Below are 14102 nucleotides of genomic sequence, written 5' to 3'. Positions count from 1 at the left end.
AAACTCAGTTGACGGACCGTTGAACCGCTGCAGAGGACAACCATCTCGGCGCAACTAACTGGCCGAACCGAGCGGCGTTTCCGTACTAACCCCGAAGGCATACATGTTTCTGTCCAGTTCGGCAGATTGGCTGTCCCGCCCCGGCTCTCAGTAGGACCTCTGCACATGATAAAACCCCGGCCGATGAGGCAAAAGACAGCATTTTTGATCAGTTCCAATGCCTTGGCTCCCCCATGCTCTGAGGTGTTCTCTCACGTTCCTCCACCATCGCACCCCCGAACGTTGCCTGCAAACATTCATTTTACAGTCCGTCGAGCAGTCCGCCGGTTGTGGTCGTGTAGTACTAGTCGTATAGTCGAGCGCCACTGGCAGATCGCAGTTGGGACTCTGTCGGCTAGACCATCGAGCCAACGAGCGAGAGGTCGTCGACTGTACTCCACCGCGGCATCACGGTCGTCGCTCAGCATGTCTTCGGCAGAGGCTGCGAGTTCGGCAGGCGAGGGCCTGCGCCGTCGGGAAGCGCCAGCGAACGCTTCGAATGGCGCAAAAGTGAATGCTCTGTTCCCGCTCAGTTATAAAGATGGATTCATGCAATGGGTACGGAGTACTTGTTGCTCGTACTATATGATACGTTCATAGGAAACTCACGCACTCTCACTACTGCAGTGGTCGAAAATCCCCGCCGCAGCCGCCGAACACAAAGTCCTCTCTTTCATTCCCTACCTCCAGCAAGCTCCCACACAACGGCAGACGGGGAACGTACCCACTGCCCCAGATGCGCCAGCCGATGCGCCAGACAGCCTCCAGAAAGCGGACCTCAGCCAACAAGGGGACGAGTCGTTCCGCTCAGTCAATGACCCTTACGGGCCGCGATGCTGGCGATCGCGAATGGTCAAGTTGAGCGGGCGTGACCGCGCACTGAACGAATTTTCCGTCGAGCGCATTGGCGAGGAAGCAGACCAGAATCTGGTGATGCTGCATGGGTACGGGGCCGGCCTTGGGTTCTTCTACAAGAACTTTGAACCTCTCTCTCGCGCCAAGGGGTGGAAGCTGTATGCATTGGACATGTTGGGAATGGGTCGTAGCACACGACCACCATTCAAGATCACCGCAAAGACGCGGGAAGAGGCCATCACGCAAGCAGAGGACTGGTTCATTGACGCGTTGGAGGAATGGCGGGTCCAGCGGAAAATCGAGCGGTTTACGCTGCTGGGACACAGCCTGGGCGGCTACATGGCCGTTGCCTACGCGCTCAAGTACCCAGGTCATCTCAACAAGCTCATCCTAGCCTCGCCGGTGGGCATCCCAGAGAACCCACAAGCCGTGAATGAAGCTCTCCCGGAGTCATCCTCGGATCCGGCCGTTGCGCGGGAGTTTCAAGAATCCGTCGCCCAGAACGGCCCATCAGCAGAAAATCATGCACGAGTACCGCCGCCGCCGCCGCCACAGCCCCGGAGACGGCTGGTCAAAGTCCTCGAGTACCTGTGGGACGCCAACGTCTCTCCATTTAGCATTGTCCGCTGGGCGGGGCCGTTGGGGCCGCGACTGGTTTCCGGGTGGTCGTCGCGGCGGTTTGCGCACCTTCCGGCAGAAGAGGCAGCTGCGTTGCACGATTACTCATACTCCATCTTCCGGCTCCGCGGAAGCGGCGAGTACGCACTGGCCTACATCCTTGCACCAAGAGCGTACGCGCGCAACCCTCTGATCCGACGCATTCAGGGAGTTGGGCGACAGGTGATCCGGGCAACAGATGAGACAGAAACATCGTCAACAACGGCATCATCATCATCATCTTCGTTGTCATCCTCCTGGTCGAAGGCGGAGGTGATGGAGCGCGAAACCGGAATTCCCGTCGTATTCATGTACGGCGAACACGATTGGATGGACGTGTCCGGGGGCTACGCGGCAAAAGCCAAGATCGATGCGGAGCGGGAATGCCGCCGCGCGCAGGGGATGGAGGACAACGGCACCGCCAAGGTGGTTGTGATACCGAAGGCTGGCCATCATCTGTACCTCGACGCGCCAGATGTGTTTAATGAGTTTGTCCTGCAAGAGATGGAAGATGTGCGACGGCGGGAGGAGCAGAACCGATGACCTGAGATTTCATTTCTTTTACACATTCGTTTCCTTTTGGCATGTTCATGGTTTGAACAGGATTAGATGGTATGTGGAGTTCTATTGTAATGATTCGAGATACCTCATGCAACAGGTACCTAATGGGATACTCGCTCTCTCTTTGCCTGCGTCTGCCACCAGAGCTCGTAAACCTCATTCGAATCGATCAACAAAAGTGGTCCGTCTAAGACTGCCCTGGACCGAACGTAGTGAGTGAAAGGGTCCGAAGGCCGCGTGAGGACCGACCGAACAGCGGCAAAGATTGTACTAACTACCTAATAGCCAACCTAGTTGGTCGCTTGATAGTCAAGTTTGGCTCCTTGGTGACGTGTTCCGTCAATGTGAGGTACCGGTACATAGATAGGTAAGTATTTCTGTCAATAAAATCGTCTAAACCACGGAGTACTCGACACAGTGGAACCCTCTAAAGTGTCCTGTAGTGGCCCCCAAGACTATGAGTCTTGCAATAGATCAACGCTCTCCGTTCAGTTCAAGACCCTCACCATGTGCACTGCTGTTTGCAATTGTCAATTCATACCCGGACGACTTGGAGCAAATGGCAACGTCCGTCTTTGTGTTAGCCTCCTCGTGCCTTTTGAAATTCTGGAAGAAACAAGATGTTTCATCACGTCCTTCCAATAACAAACATCAACAGATCAAAGGCCATCAGGTTAACGAACTGTTGCTGCTATCAGAGGTCTGCCGCACGGCTGCTTCCATGGCGGACCATTTTGTTCAAGAGATTCGTTTCAGATACTTCCTCCCTTCGATTATCTTTCATGACTGTGCATACTGACGACCCCGAAAACCGATCAAGGCCCAGACCAGAGGTACAGTTGAGGTTGGTAGTCCAGCCACTTTTCTGATCTGACGCCCTCAAACTTGTCCATTTCTATGTAGGTACGTAAATGAATGTTCAAGGAGAGATGTACTTCCTACAGAGTGATTACCAAGTTTCAACCGTCCGTTCCTTGCTTTTCTCAAGAGATTGGTCTTCCTATTTGATACGTACGCGAAGAACAGTTGCTTGCTGAGTCGCTACTTTCTGTTTACTCTCGAAGCCATGGTCCGAGCGGCATCTCGCCGTCCTACTTTCACTTGAAGCACAGTACCTACGCCCGCCGATTGCAATCCCCGCGGGACCATAAACTCAACTATACTATCCATATAAATGGGGACGCCGCTGCCCCTGCCGGTGGTCGAGCAGACCGTGACGACCCCCGTCGGGAGACAATATTTGGGGGTCAAATTCCAGGGCAAGATCTGCGGTGGACTGGTATCCTCGATCCTCCTCGTGCGCGCCTCGGCCCATGTGGGCATGGCTGGTAACGAGTCCTCGTTCACGGGTTTGGGCGTCGTGTCAAACTGTGCCAGGGAGCGATCCCAGATGGACGGAATGCTGAGACAGGATGTTGTTTGTGCCAGGTAATCGGCTGTGATTTGAGCCCGGTCCAACCGACTATGTCAGTTTAGCATAAGAACTCGTAGCTAAGCGGCTGGGCTGACGGGGATTTGCAGGGTTCCTCCGAATGTGAAATTCCTTGTGGATGACATCGAGTCGGAGTGGGTATATGAAAGCGACCCCTTTGACTTCATCCACGCGCGATACCTCGCTGGCTCGATCAGGGACTTTGGGAAGTTGGTGAAGCAGTGCTATCGGTACTATGCTGACTCTGTTCCGTTATCCTTCTTGACACTCTAACGAAAAACAGATCAGTAAAGCCTGGCGGCTGGGTTGAATTCCAGGACTGGGACGGCTATCCCATGTCTCCAGATGGCACTCTCAACGGCACTGCGCTCCAACAATACTACGACGAAGTTTGGGGCGCGTTCGAGGAGGCTGGCTATGAGGTGCGTCCGGACTCAAGTTGGAGCAGTGGTTCAAGAAGGCCGGGTTTGTGAACAAATCCATGTGGAGAAGTTTGTGCTTCCATACGGCGTCTGGCCAAAGGATCCCCATCTTGTCAGTTATCCCCTTTGCCCCCAGACGGTGAATCAATAACACTCCAGTACTGACCTCTTAGACAGAAGAAAGTTGGCGCCTGGAATCAGACCCGGGGCGGAGCGAACGGCTTTGAGGCCGGAGCCCTGGCACCTCTGACACGGTTCAAGCAGTGGAGGAAGGAGGAAGTTATTATCCTTGCCAGTAAGGCCCACGCCGACGGCCGGAACCGCAACATTCACATGATGTTCAACTTGTGAGTGTCCCCGTAGCTACTATCCGGCATTGCTAAGTACCTATACACTAGACAACTAACCACAATAACCTCCGCAGCTATGTTGTCTACGCCCAGCGTCCCGAGAACTGACAGACAATACTAAGTACTGCTGTCGTGCCTGGACAAGTCGTACCTGTAACCTCGGCGGCTGGGCCCCTTGCTCTCAAAGTTCGGCCGGAGCCGTCCACACTAACAGCAATGGAGGAGCCCCAAATTGTACTGCAAATGTCCGTGGCTCTGTGGTTAGAAACATCTGATGAGAGTGTGAGAAGTCATCCATCTAAAATGATTCTAAGCAGTACATTAGTTATTCGTTCTTTTTTTTTCATTCCTGCAAGCCCTCTCTAGTCTGCCCTTTTCCACATGACTGGAGAGCAGAGGGTATAACCGTGACAGTCGATTTAGAGGAACAACCCATTCCGGTCCTTTTTTTTTTTCCTTTCCTTTCAATCCCCATGATAGGTTTTGTCCATAGTCACTTCTAAAATCTTTCACACTGAAGAAGTAGAATGCCCCTCCAGCCCTCTAATACGACATTGCCAGCATGATGGGCACGCCAGCTCCGATTCAGAAAATCAAAGAGTTCCTCCATAAACGGTGATTCAAGTACTTAGCTACTGAGTCAGTAAAAACATGGCTTCCCCAGGGGTCTTTGTTCCAGAGGTGATGTTCTGCTCCTTTTTCAGTTTGAGCTTCATGTGCACTTCAACGAATCAAGACCTGCTTCATTTGTCTGTCGGGAGCTGCTGCTCAACTATTCCTATGCTCTCCCAGACTCCCTCTGCTGCAACAGAAACCTCTGGACCGCGCTGATGACTAACAGTACATAATCTTTGCGCAAAAGGGCAAGGCTCAGTTCGTTTCGGGGCATGCGCGGCCGGGTGCCGCGCATCACCAGTTGATCACTGTCCATCACACCTTTTTTTCTGAAACAAGCATCGACGGAGACGTGATTTGTAGGTATTAGGTTTAAGTATCCACGTGACATGAATACCAAAAATGGACTAGCACTGGGAAGTGACGACCAACTAACCAATCGAACAGACTGCCTTTGTTCAGGCTGTCTGATGGCACATGTAGCACTCCAAGAGACAGAAAAAAACCCAAGCCTGAACACCGTAGATAACCACCGATCATTCCCGTACGGACCATGTCTCCATCAGATGAAAGCCAAGCCGACTTCCCCTGGCATATTGGCGTCTTCGACGCCCACTGCCACCCCACCGACAACATGCCGAGCACAAGCACCATCCGCGACATGAAAGCACGCACGCTGACCATCATGGCCACACGCGCCGAGGACCAGGATCTCGTGGGGCAGGTCGCCGCAACGTATGGTCCCGAGCGCATAGTGCCGTGCTTCGGGTGGCATCCGTGGTTTGCGCACCAGATTAGCCCGGGCGAGCGCCCAGTGGAAGATAAAACGGCGCACTATCGGTCGGTATTGCAGGGTTCTCTATCGTCCTCCGGTAACCAAGATCATCGTGAGGAGGATGTGGTGTTCTTTCGGACTCTTCCCGAGCCCAAACCCCTTGGGGAGCTCCTCTCCGACCTACGCACGCGCCTCGTCGCGCATCCCACAGCGTTGGTCGGCGAGATCGGCCTCGACCGTGCGTTTCGGCTGCCCATGCCATGGTCGGAGGATGAGCTGCGCGAGCGCGATCCATCCATCACTCCCGGTTCGCGGGAAGCCCGACGGCTGTCGCCGTTCAGAGTCTCCGTGGAGCATCAGAAGAGCTTACTCAAAGCGCAACTGCAGCTGGCGGGGGAACTGCGCAGACCGGTGAGCCTGCATAGTGTGCAGGGGCATGGGCTCGTTTTGGAGGTTCTCCGGGACTTGTGGCGGGGCTATGAAAGGAAGGGGTCCAAACGAGCCACGCGAAAAAAGACCAAAACCACGGAGGTCCTAGTATCGGACAACGAAGACGATAGTCCTGAAGAAGAGGGAAATCAAAAAGAAGAGAAGCCACTTCCGTTCCCTCCCCGCATCTGCATGCATTCCTACTCCGGCCGCGCCGACTCCCTCGCGCAGTTCCTGCACCCTTCCGCGCCCTCGGAGATGTTCTTTTCGTTCTCGTCCGTCATTAATCTCCCGCCGTCCGCCGCAGAGGACCACAAGACCTTCCAGGTCGTCCGCGCCCTGCCCGCAGATCGGATCCTAGTCGAGAGTGACTTCCACGAGGCGGGTGCGCCGATGGATGACCTGCTCGAGGAAGTGACGCGGACTGTGTGCCGGATCCGAGGGTGGACGTTGGAGCAGGGCGTGACGCAATTAGCTCGGAATTATCAACGCTTTGTGCATGGTTGATATGAATCGCTCATTCCGATCTATGTACAATTATCTATTATGGTAGGTAGTATTCGGTATCCTTGTAGTAGTGGACCCTACGACCATCCATTCAAAAGGATGTCCGCCATTGACGGCTCCTGGCAATACAACAGCCGCCATTCATCCTCCATATCGGGCAGGCCCTCGATGGCCATCGGTCCCGGTTGCCCTGAGTCTGCAATTGGGAACAACTGTCGCCAGTCCGCACCTGGCGTGGTCTGATTGAGGAGATCGGGCGAGGGGCGGTCGTACATGGCCTCTGCGGACTGTGGAAATGTTGTCGATGTTGGCGCTTGTGCTGGTGCAGGCGGTGGAGGCCAAAGAGCTGGCGATGGCGTCGGCACTGCTGGCCCCGCTGCACCAGCCGAAGCATCGCCCGTCGACTCTGGGTTCAGATGCGCCGCTGCAATTGACTGGTGTCTGGCAGAGTCATCGTCGGTGTGGTTATTGTTGTCGTTGATACTGTTGTAAACAACCTGCAGATCCTGCTGCAGCCGCTTCGAGTTCTCGAAGAGCCGCAGGATAGTCTCTGCGGCGTTCCAATACTCCGCCAGCTCGCGCAGAGAATGCTTGATCGAGTCGAACCGGCGGAGCGCGTTGACGGCCAGGACCGGGTTCGAGAATCGCAGCTCGACGCGTACCTGAATCATCGCCGTGAATAGCGCGTACACCCCAGAGTACCATAGATGTTTGATACGCCCAGTTTGGCGCAGCTCCTCAAAGATTGACGTAATAACCCCCGCTGCGGCGCTGCAAATCTCGGCGTCGTGGGGCCCATAGTCGTCGGAATACGCCGTCGCTTTGGGATGAGGTCGATGCAAGAGAATCAAGAAGTTGTTGTATGTGATGTGAAGCATGGCAGATGAGGACGGATTGTTGTCAGCCCGCAAACGCAGTGATTCGGGCAGCCGCAGTGACCAGTTCGCCAACACTTCATCAGCCTCTCCGAGCACGGCTTTTCTCCGTTCGGCGCTGACCCGGATTCCAAATCTCTCGCGTAGGATGTACGACATCAACGTACAGAGCTCGCTGAAGTGCACGACGAAATCTTTTTGGACGCGCGGGCCGCATCCGACAAAATCGGCATCGGTCAAGGGTTGTACGTCACAGTCGTCGAGGTTTCTGCCGATTAGCTTCTTAGTTGCTATCATTGAAACGGCAAGTGGCAACTTACATTGCTTGAGGGCGTCCATGGGACAGGGAAACCAGAACATCAAACTGCACCAGAATCCACCACACGCGCCGCCACACTCTACGCTCGCTGGCCGTGAATTTTTCCGACCTCAGATCGCGATGCATGCCAAGTCCGGTCGCAATGCGCGCGGCAACGCCAACCCAGTAATGCGCATTCGCCGCGACATCATCATCGACAGCGTCTGAATGCCAAGTCAACAGCAACGCGGCCTGTATGAGGACGTCCCGGTTGCGCTCCACCCGATTATCAAACAACCACTTAGAGCGACGGAAGAAAGTTGCCTTGAGCTCATCCCGTTCCGGCTGCGCGCGGGATACATGCGCACCCACCAAACAAATTGCTTGAAGAATCAATATCGGAGGCGGGTCCGAAGGGTCGCGGTTGCGATACTGCATCATAAAATGTTCCTCCTCCACAATTGGAAAGATGGGATTGACGTGCGCAAAATACGCCTCCACAAGTTCGTCTACAAGGGCCGGTTCCGGCAGAGTTAGAGCATCCTGCTGGAGTTGATCATGGCCAATTTCGAGCCGACGTCGCGGGATCTCAATGCCCGCATAATGATATGCCTTTTCCGAACTGTCGTCGGCCCTCTGCTGCCGGAGCAGAAACGACATGTTCGACACGTCATCGCCAACATAGATCGCGCGCACGCCCCGTTGGATCTCCCGCCTATCGGGCTCCTCCTCATCAATCAACGTCACCAGGCGGTTCTCCATCTCTCGACCGCGCTCCCGGACAGAGCCCGCGTCCGATTGCGCGGGCGGACGAGGATGTACCGCTGCATCGGGCCGGAATGCTTGCGGCAGGAATGCTGCCGTACTCTGCAGCGGGGGCTTTTGCTCTGGCGCCGGCGGTGGGGGTGGCCGACAACGAATTGGCACGGGATTCAGAATGGACCGAACTTCAGGTCGCTTCTTCTTCTCATGAATCCGGCAGTCCAGCTTGCCGGCGGAACGGCAATTGGAGCAGGGACAACCCACATCGCGCGCATCGCAGCGAACCTTGCGCCGGTGGCAATGGATACATGCGGCGCCTTGAATTTAGAGTCAGTACGAATGGATAGGCAATTGCATGGCGCAAGTATTGAGGTTTCAAACCTGATCGCTTTTTCGTCACCTTGCTGCCTGGCGGCGACGAACTATCCGGTGCAGCCGAGGCCATGGCGACGGGCAGAATCGGAGAACACCATCGAAGTCGACCCAATCAGAAATCCCTTCATCGCGCTGGTTTTTAACTCATACAACCCGTCCAAATTGGCCATGCGTAGATATCAGAGCAGCAGTCAAACTGAGTGATCTTCGATTGGACGATGACTCAGCCCAGGTCACGTGGTTGGCACAACCCCAGATTTTCGCCGCGGCGGGGCAACAATGCGGCGGTGTCACTCTGACATCTACCGGTATCCGATCAATCGGTCGAATTCAAGCGTATGAAGGGGTATATAGTAGTCCCTTGCTGCGAAAATACCATCAATACCACCCTAATATTTCTAATAGCAGTTTGAAAGCAGCAGAAAGGAGAGTAGGAGTACTGAAACACAAATGGATGCATTAATATTACCTATTCAAGCTGATAGGATGTCATGAGGCGATGTACAAGCGACATGGAACAGAACCTGAGACCTCGAATCGCTTCGAAGTGAAGTTATTGGAGTGTCAGAACCATTAGATATAAAGAGACAATACTGAGAATTCGAGCACCGACGGCTCTGAAGGAACCCGGGGCTCGTGGGACAAATGCAGATGGCACTGGGAATTCGAAACCGGACGTTCACATCAGACCGCGTAACAATCATGATCATTTCAACAGGGGAGACTGTGTTCCACAAGAGCGGATTCTTCTCCTTGAGCGGTTTTGTCCATCGCTCCAAAGGCACGTTGATTTAGCTTGCAAGGTGCCATGGCGGCTTCGAGCAAGGCAACCGCTCAGTAACTACTATACTGGCTTTCTCCGGGCTTCTACAGTAATTTGTTTCTAACGCAGCGGACAGCAATTCGCAGCTCACTTTGGCTGTGGACACCGTGTGTACAGCGCAAAACCATTGCATTACTCCCTAGTAGGAAACATGGCCGCCGAAATTCTCAACCCTTTGGACTAGGTACTGGTAGCCAATTAGTCAAGCGGGCTAGAAGTTATGGCAATTGAAATTAACCATTCCCAACTACTGGAAAGGTCAGAGAGATTGTGTATCTGGCGTCGAGCTTTGTGTATCCTCACCTGTAACAACTTGATCCAGATGTGTTTCCAATGGCGAATTTTGGAATTCTCGCCGACTTTAATCAATAACAGCTTAGCAAAGGTACTTATGTAGTAGGAAGTAGTTAGGCTGGACATGGGCTTCTGGCGCCAGCAACCTTATATACCTCTAGAACTTCGGGAGTGTGCACGGAAAACTCGCGTTCGTTGAGCATGCTTTGTAGATAGGTGGTAGATACCTACCGGATCTCAAAAGGCCGAGAGGAATCAGCACGGTTGGTGGCGGTGCCCTCATCCCATCACTGAAGTCAACGCCCAGCGGTCCTCCGTAAGCTCTCGCCTAGTACATACATAATCTCGTACTCAGCTTGACTGCTGACGTTCGCAACCGCCGGTGACGACTTGGAACGTGCTGGTGACGAATCCCTGGAGTCAAGAAGACTCGCAGTTAGATACTATAAAGTAAGCTCATCGCTTCGCATTTCGCCCCATGAAGTTGTACATCGACAGGAAGAAGACACTTGTACACGGAATCCATACAGCCCGCAACGACGAATGTCGGGGTAAACATACACAAACACATCAATTGAAATGAGGACCGAGCCATCGCCAGCCATCCATTGAACCTTGCATATGAACTATTCCCTCCACCATCATTGAGGCTGTCCAACCATAGAGCCGTAATTGTAACCAGGATTGCCTTGTTCAGATGTCTCCATGTTAGGAGCCACCATACTGTTGTTGCCATCTGTACTGGGGAAGCCGGATGTCGAATTGTGTCGACCGGTTTGGCCACTCGATGCCTCCCCGGCATTATATCCGCTACTCGTACCTGGCCGGTTCTGGTTCTCACTTCTCTGGGACTGTGTCTGAAGCCGGTAAATTTGTGTCCAAAAGAAAAGAGAAAAAAAAAGTGATTAGCGGGATAACGAACCTCGCGGTACTTTGACAGGTAGATCTTTAAAGCTTCGGCATAGTTCTCAAATCCCAACGAAGTCATGGCGAAAAGGATATCCTCGCCATTGACGGTCTTGCGCTTCTCTTGCTGACATTTCTCCGACGCTGGCACTCTGTCAGAACTATTCAGGGAGACGACCGAGGGTCTTTGAGATACCTTCACTAGTGATAAATGAGATGAATTCACTCACGCATTCCTGCATGCACTCTTTTGCCTCTTTGGCTATCTTGGCATTCTCCGGCAGGGCAGTCTTCATAATTCGGGCCACTGTTCATTGAAATGGTTAGCCAATGTCAACCTCTGGACACAACCAATCATCGCGACGGCGCGTATAGCGTTTGCGAGGGCGAATAGGGTCCGCCCATCGCGAAAGTGGCACCCGGAAAGTCGAATGAACACGCGCCGGACCCTGCAATCAAGCAGGTACTATGCTCGAGGACCAAAAAAAAAGTCACGATCAAGAAAAAAAGGATGATTACCATTTGCGATAGGGAGCCATCGATCCTGCTCCTTGACTTCCGAGAACTCGGCGTTAGTGCCGGTATTCGTCTCCTGGTTTTCGCGCTCCATTTGTTCCTGGTCGTCGCCTGATTGAGCTTCAGGTTCCACCTCTGGTTTCGTGGAAGGAGAGGTCGTCGACATGGTTTTAGGTCTTTGTCGACGTGGAGCAGAACCCGCGTGGCAAGTGGGTTCTGTTGGCAGCGAACCACGTCAGAACCCGTTTGGCTGGGCAGCGATCAGCTTTTCCAGCCACCGCTGATTGTGCTTATTTTGTTTGACTTCACTGCGTGGGGATTATGCAGGGACGTACGAACCCTGTCCTATGCGATAGGTACCTAACTGTGATGCACGCGACTGATGACGCCGGAATGCGGCACGTTGGGACAGGAGATCTAAGCGAGATCGATAACCACGCGCGTCAAGGCTGGAATCTTCTGGATTGACCGATTTTCAGTACCTATGCTTTTGATTTGTTTGCGATGAACCACGCTGCAGCTTCACGCGCGTGGTTGGATGAAGTTGGAGCTACTGCGCGGCTGGGGCGGCTCTTACTTGAGATGGACGCGGTTCGGGGTGACAACACGCCTTGGTGACCGCGGTCGCAAGTCGACGGAATACGCGCGACAACCGCTCGAGCCGGTGAGCGATGGGAGGAATGCGTGGCTGGGACTCGGCACCAAAGACGCGCGACTGGTGGTGGTTGATCCGCCCTCGAAGGAAACGGGCGAACCAGAAACGGCGCAGGACGACTCGCGAATAACGGGAGTCAACCGCTGGAGCTATAGTAGACACTCGTGGGGACCGCGACAAGACAGCCACTGGGCGATCTGGACGCTGACCGGCGGGACCCAAGAGATGGACAGGCTGCAGATGATGATTGGGCTGCAAAACTTGGATGACAACAGGGATCAAGAAGAGTGGTTGATTCGACTGAAATGAAATTAGTTGTTTGTTCTTGGTGAAATCATCCCGCATTCCTGGCCTCGCGCTGGAGGTGGGGTGACTCAGGCATCCATCTGCCGCCTCACAGTTTCCGAGCCTAAGGCATCAAGATTCTCAGCCTGATTTACCCAGATGCAAGGCCTCACTGCGAGCGGTTTCTTTGTTCTGCCGTTTGGATGCTTCTAGAAGAGGAGACAGGAATTGCTGCCAGCAAGGCCATAGGCCATTCCGCGCAGTATATTACCGAGGAAGTTCCTGCATTGCATTGCAGCACAAGATCTTGCATGAGTCGAATTCAGCAATGGCATACGGAGTAGTAATGAAATCAATCAAAACCTGAATGGAGACTACGAGTTTGATATGCGAGCTTGTGTAGGCTCGGGACGTTGTGCCGTCGCGCTAACCGTCATCTGGCAGCGTCGGCGTCCAATTTGATCGAAGAATGCGAACGATACGATCAGGTCTCGCCGCAGCCCGCAGAAATCCAAGAATCAGCTGGAAAAAGAAAGCACGTCGTAAAGTTATCCCTACAATTCAATAACCTTGGTCATCAAGGTGATAGTGAGATTGAAGGTCGGCTAGTATACAGAGTGATAGCCAGAAACCTGGCAGAGCGATTCTGAATCTTGCCAGTGTTGGGCATGGGTGCATCCTCACTACCAGGACTCCTCACTCTCGACAAGGAGCCGATGACGTGTGGGCTAGTTTCATGCCTGAGGCCGGGCAGAGAGGATCAGCTGTGGGAGTAAAATGAAGTGGCATTGCCTCACAGACAGTGCTCGACGGCCATTTTGCACTCGGGTCGTCTCTGAGCCGGTGCGAGACCCTCCGGTCTTGGGTTAACCTGTCTCAGACGATTCCTGAAGATGCTCTGATTATTGCTACACCACTTGAATATTGTTATCCTTCTGTAGAACACGACACGTCAGCGAATGCCTGCCTGGGGCACTGGATGGATGAGCCCACCTTCCATTTGTCCATTTCCTCCTGTCTCGCCTTGTACTGCTTCATAAGCTCTTCTAGAACCTTTTTCAAACCGTCGGCATTCGTTCTGAGCGAGGGGATGACATCTTCGATGGTGCGCTCCACGAGGACCCCGTTGATCAGGCGGAAACACTTGCGATCTTTCGGCAGGGGTTCTAGAGTGTCGATGACGAGCCTGCGGCACACGTAATGAGCTTCGAATGACCGATCAAACACAATATCAAAGACATACTTGTGTTCCTCAGCCTCCTGCTCGATATCGCCGATTTTTTGGGCAAGTTGCTGCAATGCGTTCTTGTAGTTGTTGTATTGGAGTTGAAGCTCTGTAGGCCCTTCTTTTTAGCCTGGAGCTTCAAATTAACAGGACATATTCGACCGACCTTGTTGCTCCTTGAGGTTTACTTGCTGCTGGCTTGCCATGGTGACTGCAGCGCTGAGCAGGGATCGCTGAAGACGTGCAGCGGGGAAAGTGAGGATTAATAGATCTTTTAACGGCGGGCGCCAAGATTGCAGGTCACCGTCCAATGCCTTTGGTCAATGTCGTGTCGTCGACGAAATCATCATACTGTGCCCCCATCAGAAGGCCCAGGCCCCGTTGTAGTAATCGGGACTACAGTAGGTACTGATTTACAGCCGGGAAACTGATTTCCCATCGAATGC

General features: G+C 53.5%; 5 protein-coding genes across 5 annotated transcripts; 2 read left to right on the top strand and 3 right to left on the bottom strand.

Moving 5' to 3' along the window:
• Positions 1 to 465: 465 nt before the first annotated feature.
• VTN31DRAFT_2008 (uncharacterized protein) lies at positions 466 to 2094 on the top strand (the record flags this gene model as incomplete). Its single annotated transcript, XM_069402129.1, has 2 exons — positions 466 to 597; positions 667 to 2094. 2 exons carry the CDS (start codon positions 466 to 468, stop codon positions 2092 to 2094), a joined length of 1560 nt encoding a protein of 519 aa, XP_069257637.1.
• Positions 2095 to 5484: 3390 nt separating this feature from the next.
• On the top strand, positions 5485 to 6642 carry VTN31DRAFT_2007 (uncharacterized protein; the record flags this gene model as incomplete). The annotated part of the gene is made up of 1 exon (XM_069402128.1): positions 5485 to 6642. The coding sequence occupies one exon, from the start codon at positions 5485 to 5487 to the stop codon at positions 6640 to 6642; it is 1158 nt and encodes a 385-aa protein (XP_069257636.1).
• A 77-nt stretch (positions 6643 to 6719) lies between these two features.
• Positions 6720 to 9022, bottom strand: VTN31DRAFT_2006 (uncharacterized protein; the record flags this gene model as incomplete). Its single annotated transcript, XM_069402127.1, has 3 exons — positions 6720 to 7785; positions 7838 to 8894; positions 8959 to 9022. The coding sequence occupies 3 exons, from the start codon at positions 9020 to 9022 to the stop codon at positions 6720 to 6722; spliced, it is 2187 nt and encodes a 728-aa protein (XP_069257635.1).
• Positions 9023 to 10710: 1688 nt separating this feature from the next.
• Positions 10711 to 11657, bottom strand: VTN31DRAFT_2005 (uncharacterized protein; the record flags this gene model as incomplete). Its single annotated transcript, XM_069402126.1, has 4 exons — positions 10711 to 10926; positions 10992 to 11119; positions 11172 to 11282; positions 11495 to 11657. 4 exons carry the CDS (start codon positions 11655 to 11657, stop codon positions 10711 to 10713), a joined length of 618 nt encoding a protein of 205 aa, XP_069257634.1.
• Positions 11658 to 13339: 1682 nt separating this feature from the next.
• On the bottom strand, positions 13340 to 13862 carry VTN31DRAFT_2004 (uncharacterized protein; the record flags this gene model as incomplete). The annotated part of the gene is made up of 4 exons (XM_069402125.1): positions 13340 to 13366; positions 13425 to 13617; positions 13675 to 13765; positions 13823 to 13862. The coding sequence occupies 4 exons, from the start codon at positions 13860 to 13862 to the stop codon at positions 13340 to 13342; spliced, it is 351 nt and encodes a 116-aa protein (XP_069257633.1).
• Between the last annotated feature and the right edge of the window lie 240 nt (positions 13863 to 14102).

Source organism: Thermomyces dupontii, assembly GCF_041956625.1.
Source record: "Thermomyces dupontii strain NRRL 2155 unplaced genomic scaffold VTN31scaffold_10, whole genome shotgun sequence".
NCBI lineage: Eukaryota > Fungi > Ascomycota > Eurotiomycetes > Eurotiales > Trichocomaceae > Thermomyces > Thermomyces dupontii.
Note: the sequence above shows the minus strand (reverse complement) of the source record. Positions and strands in the feature narration are given on the sequence as shown.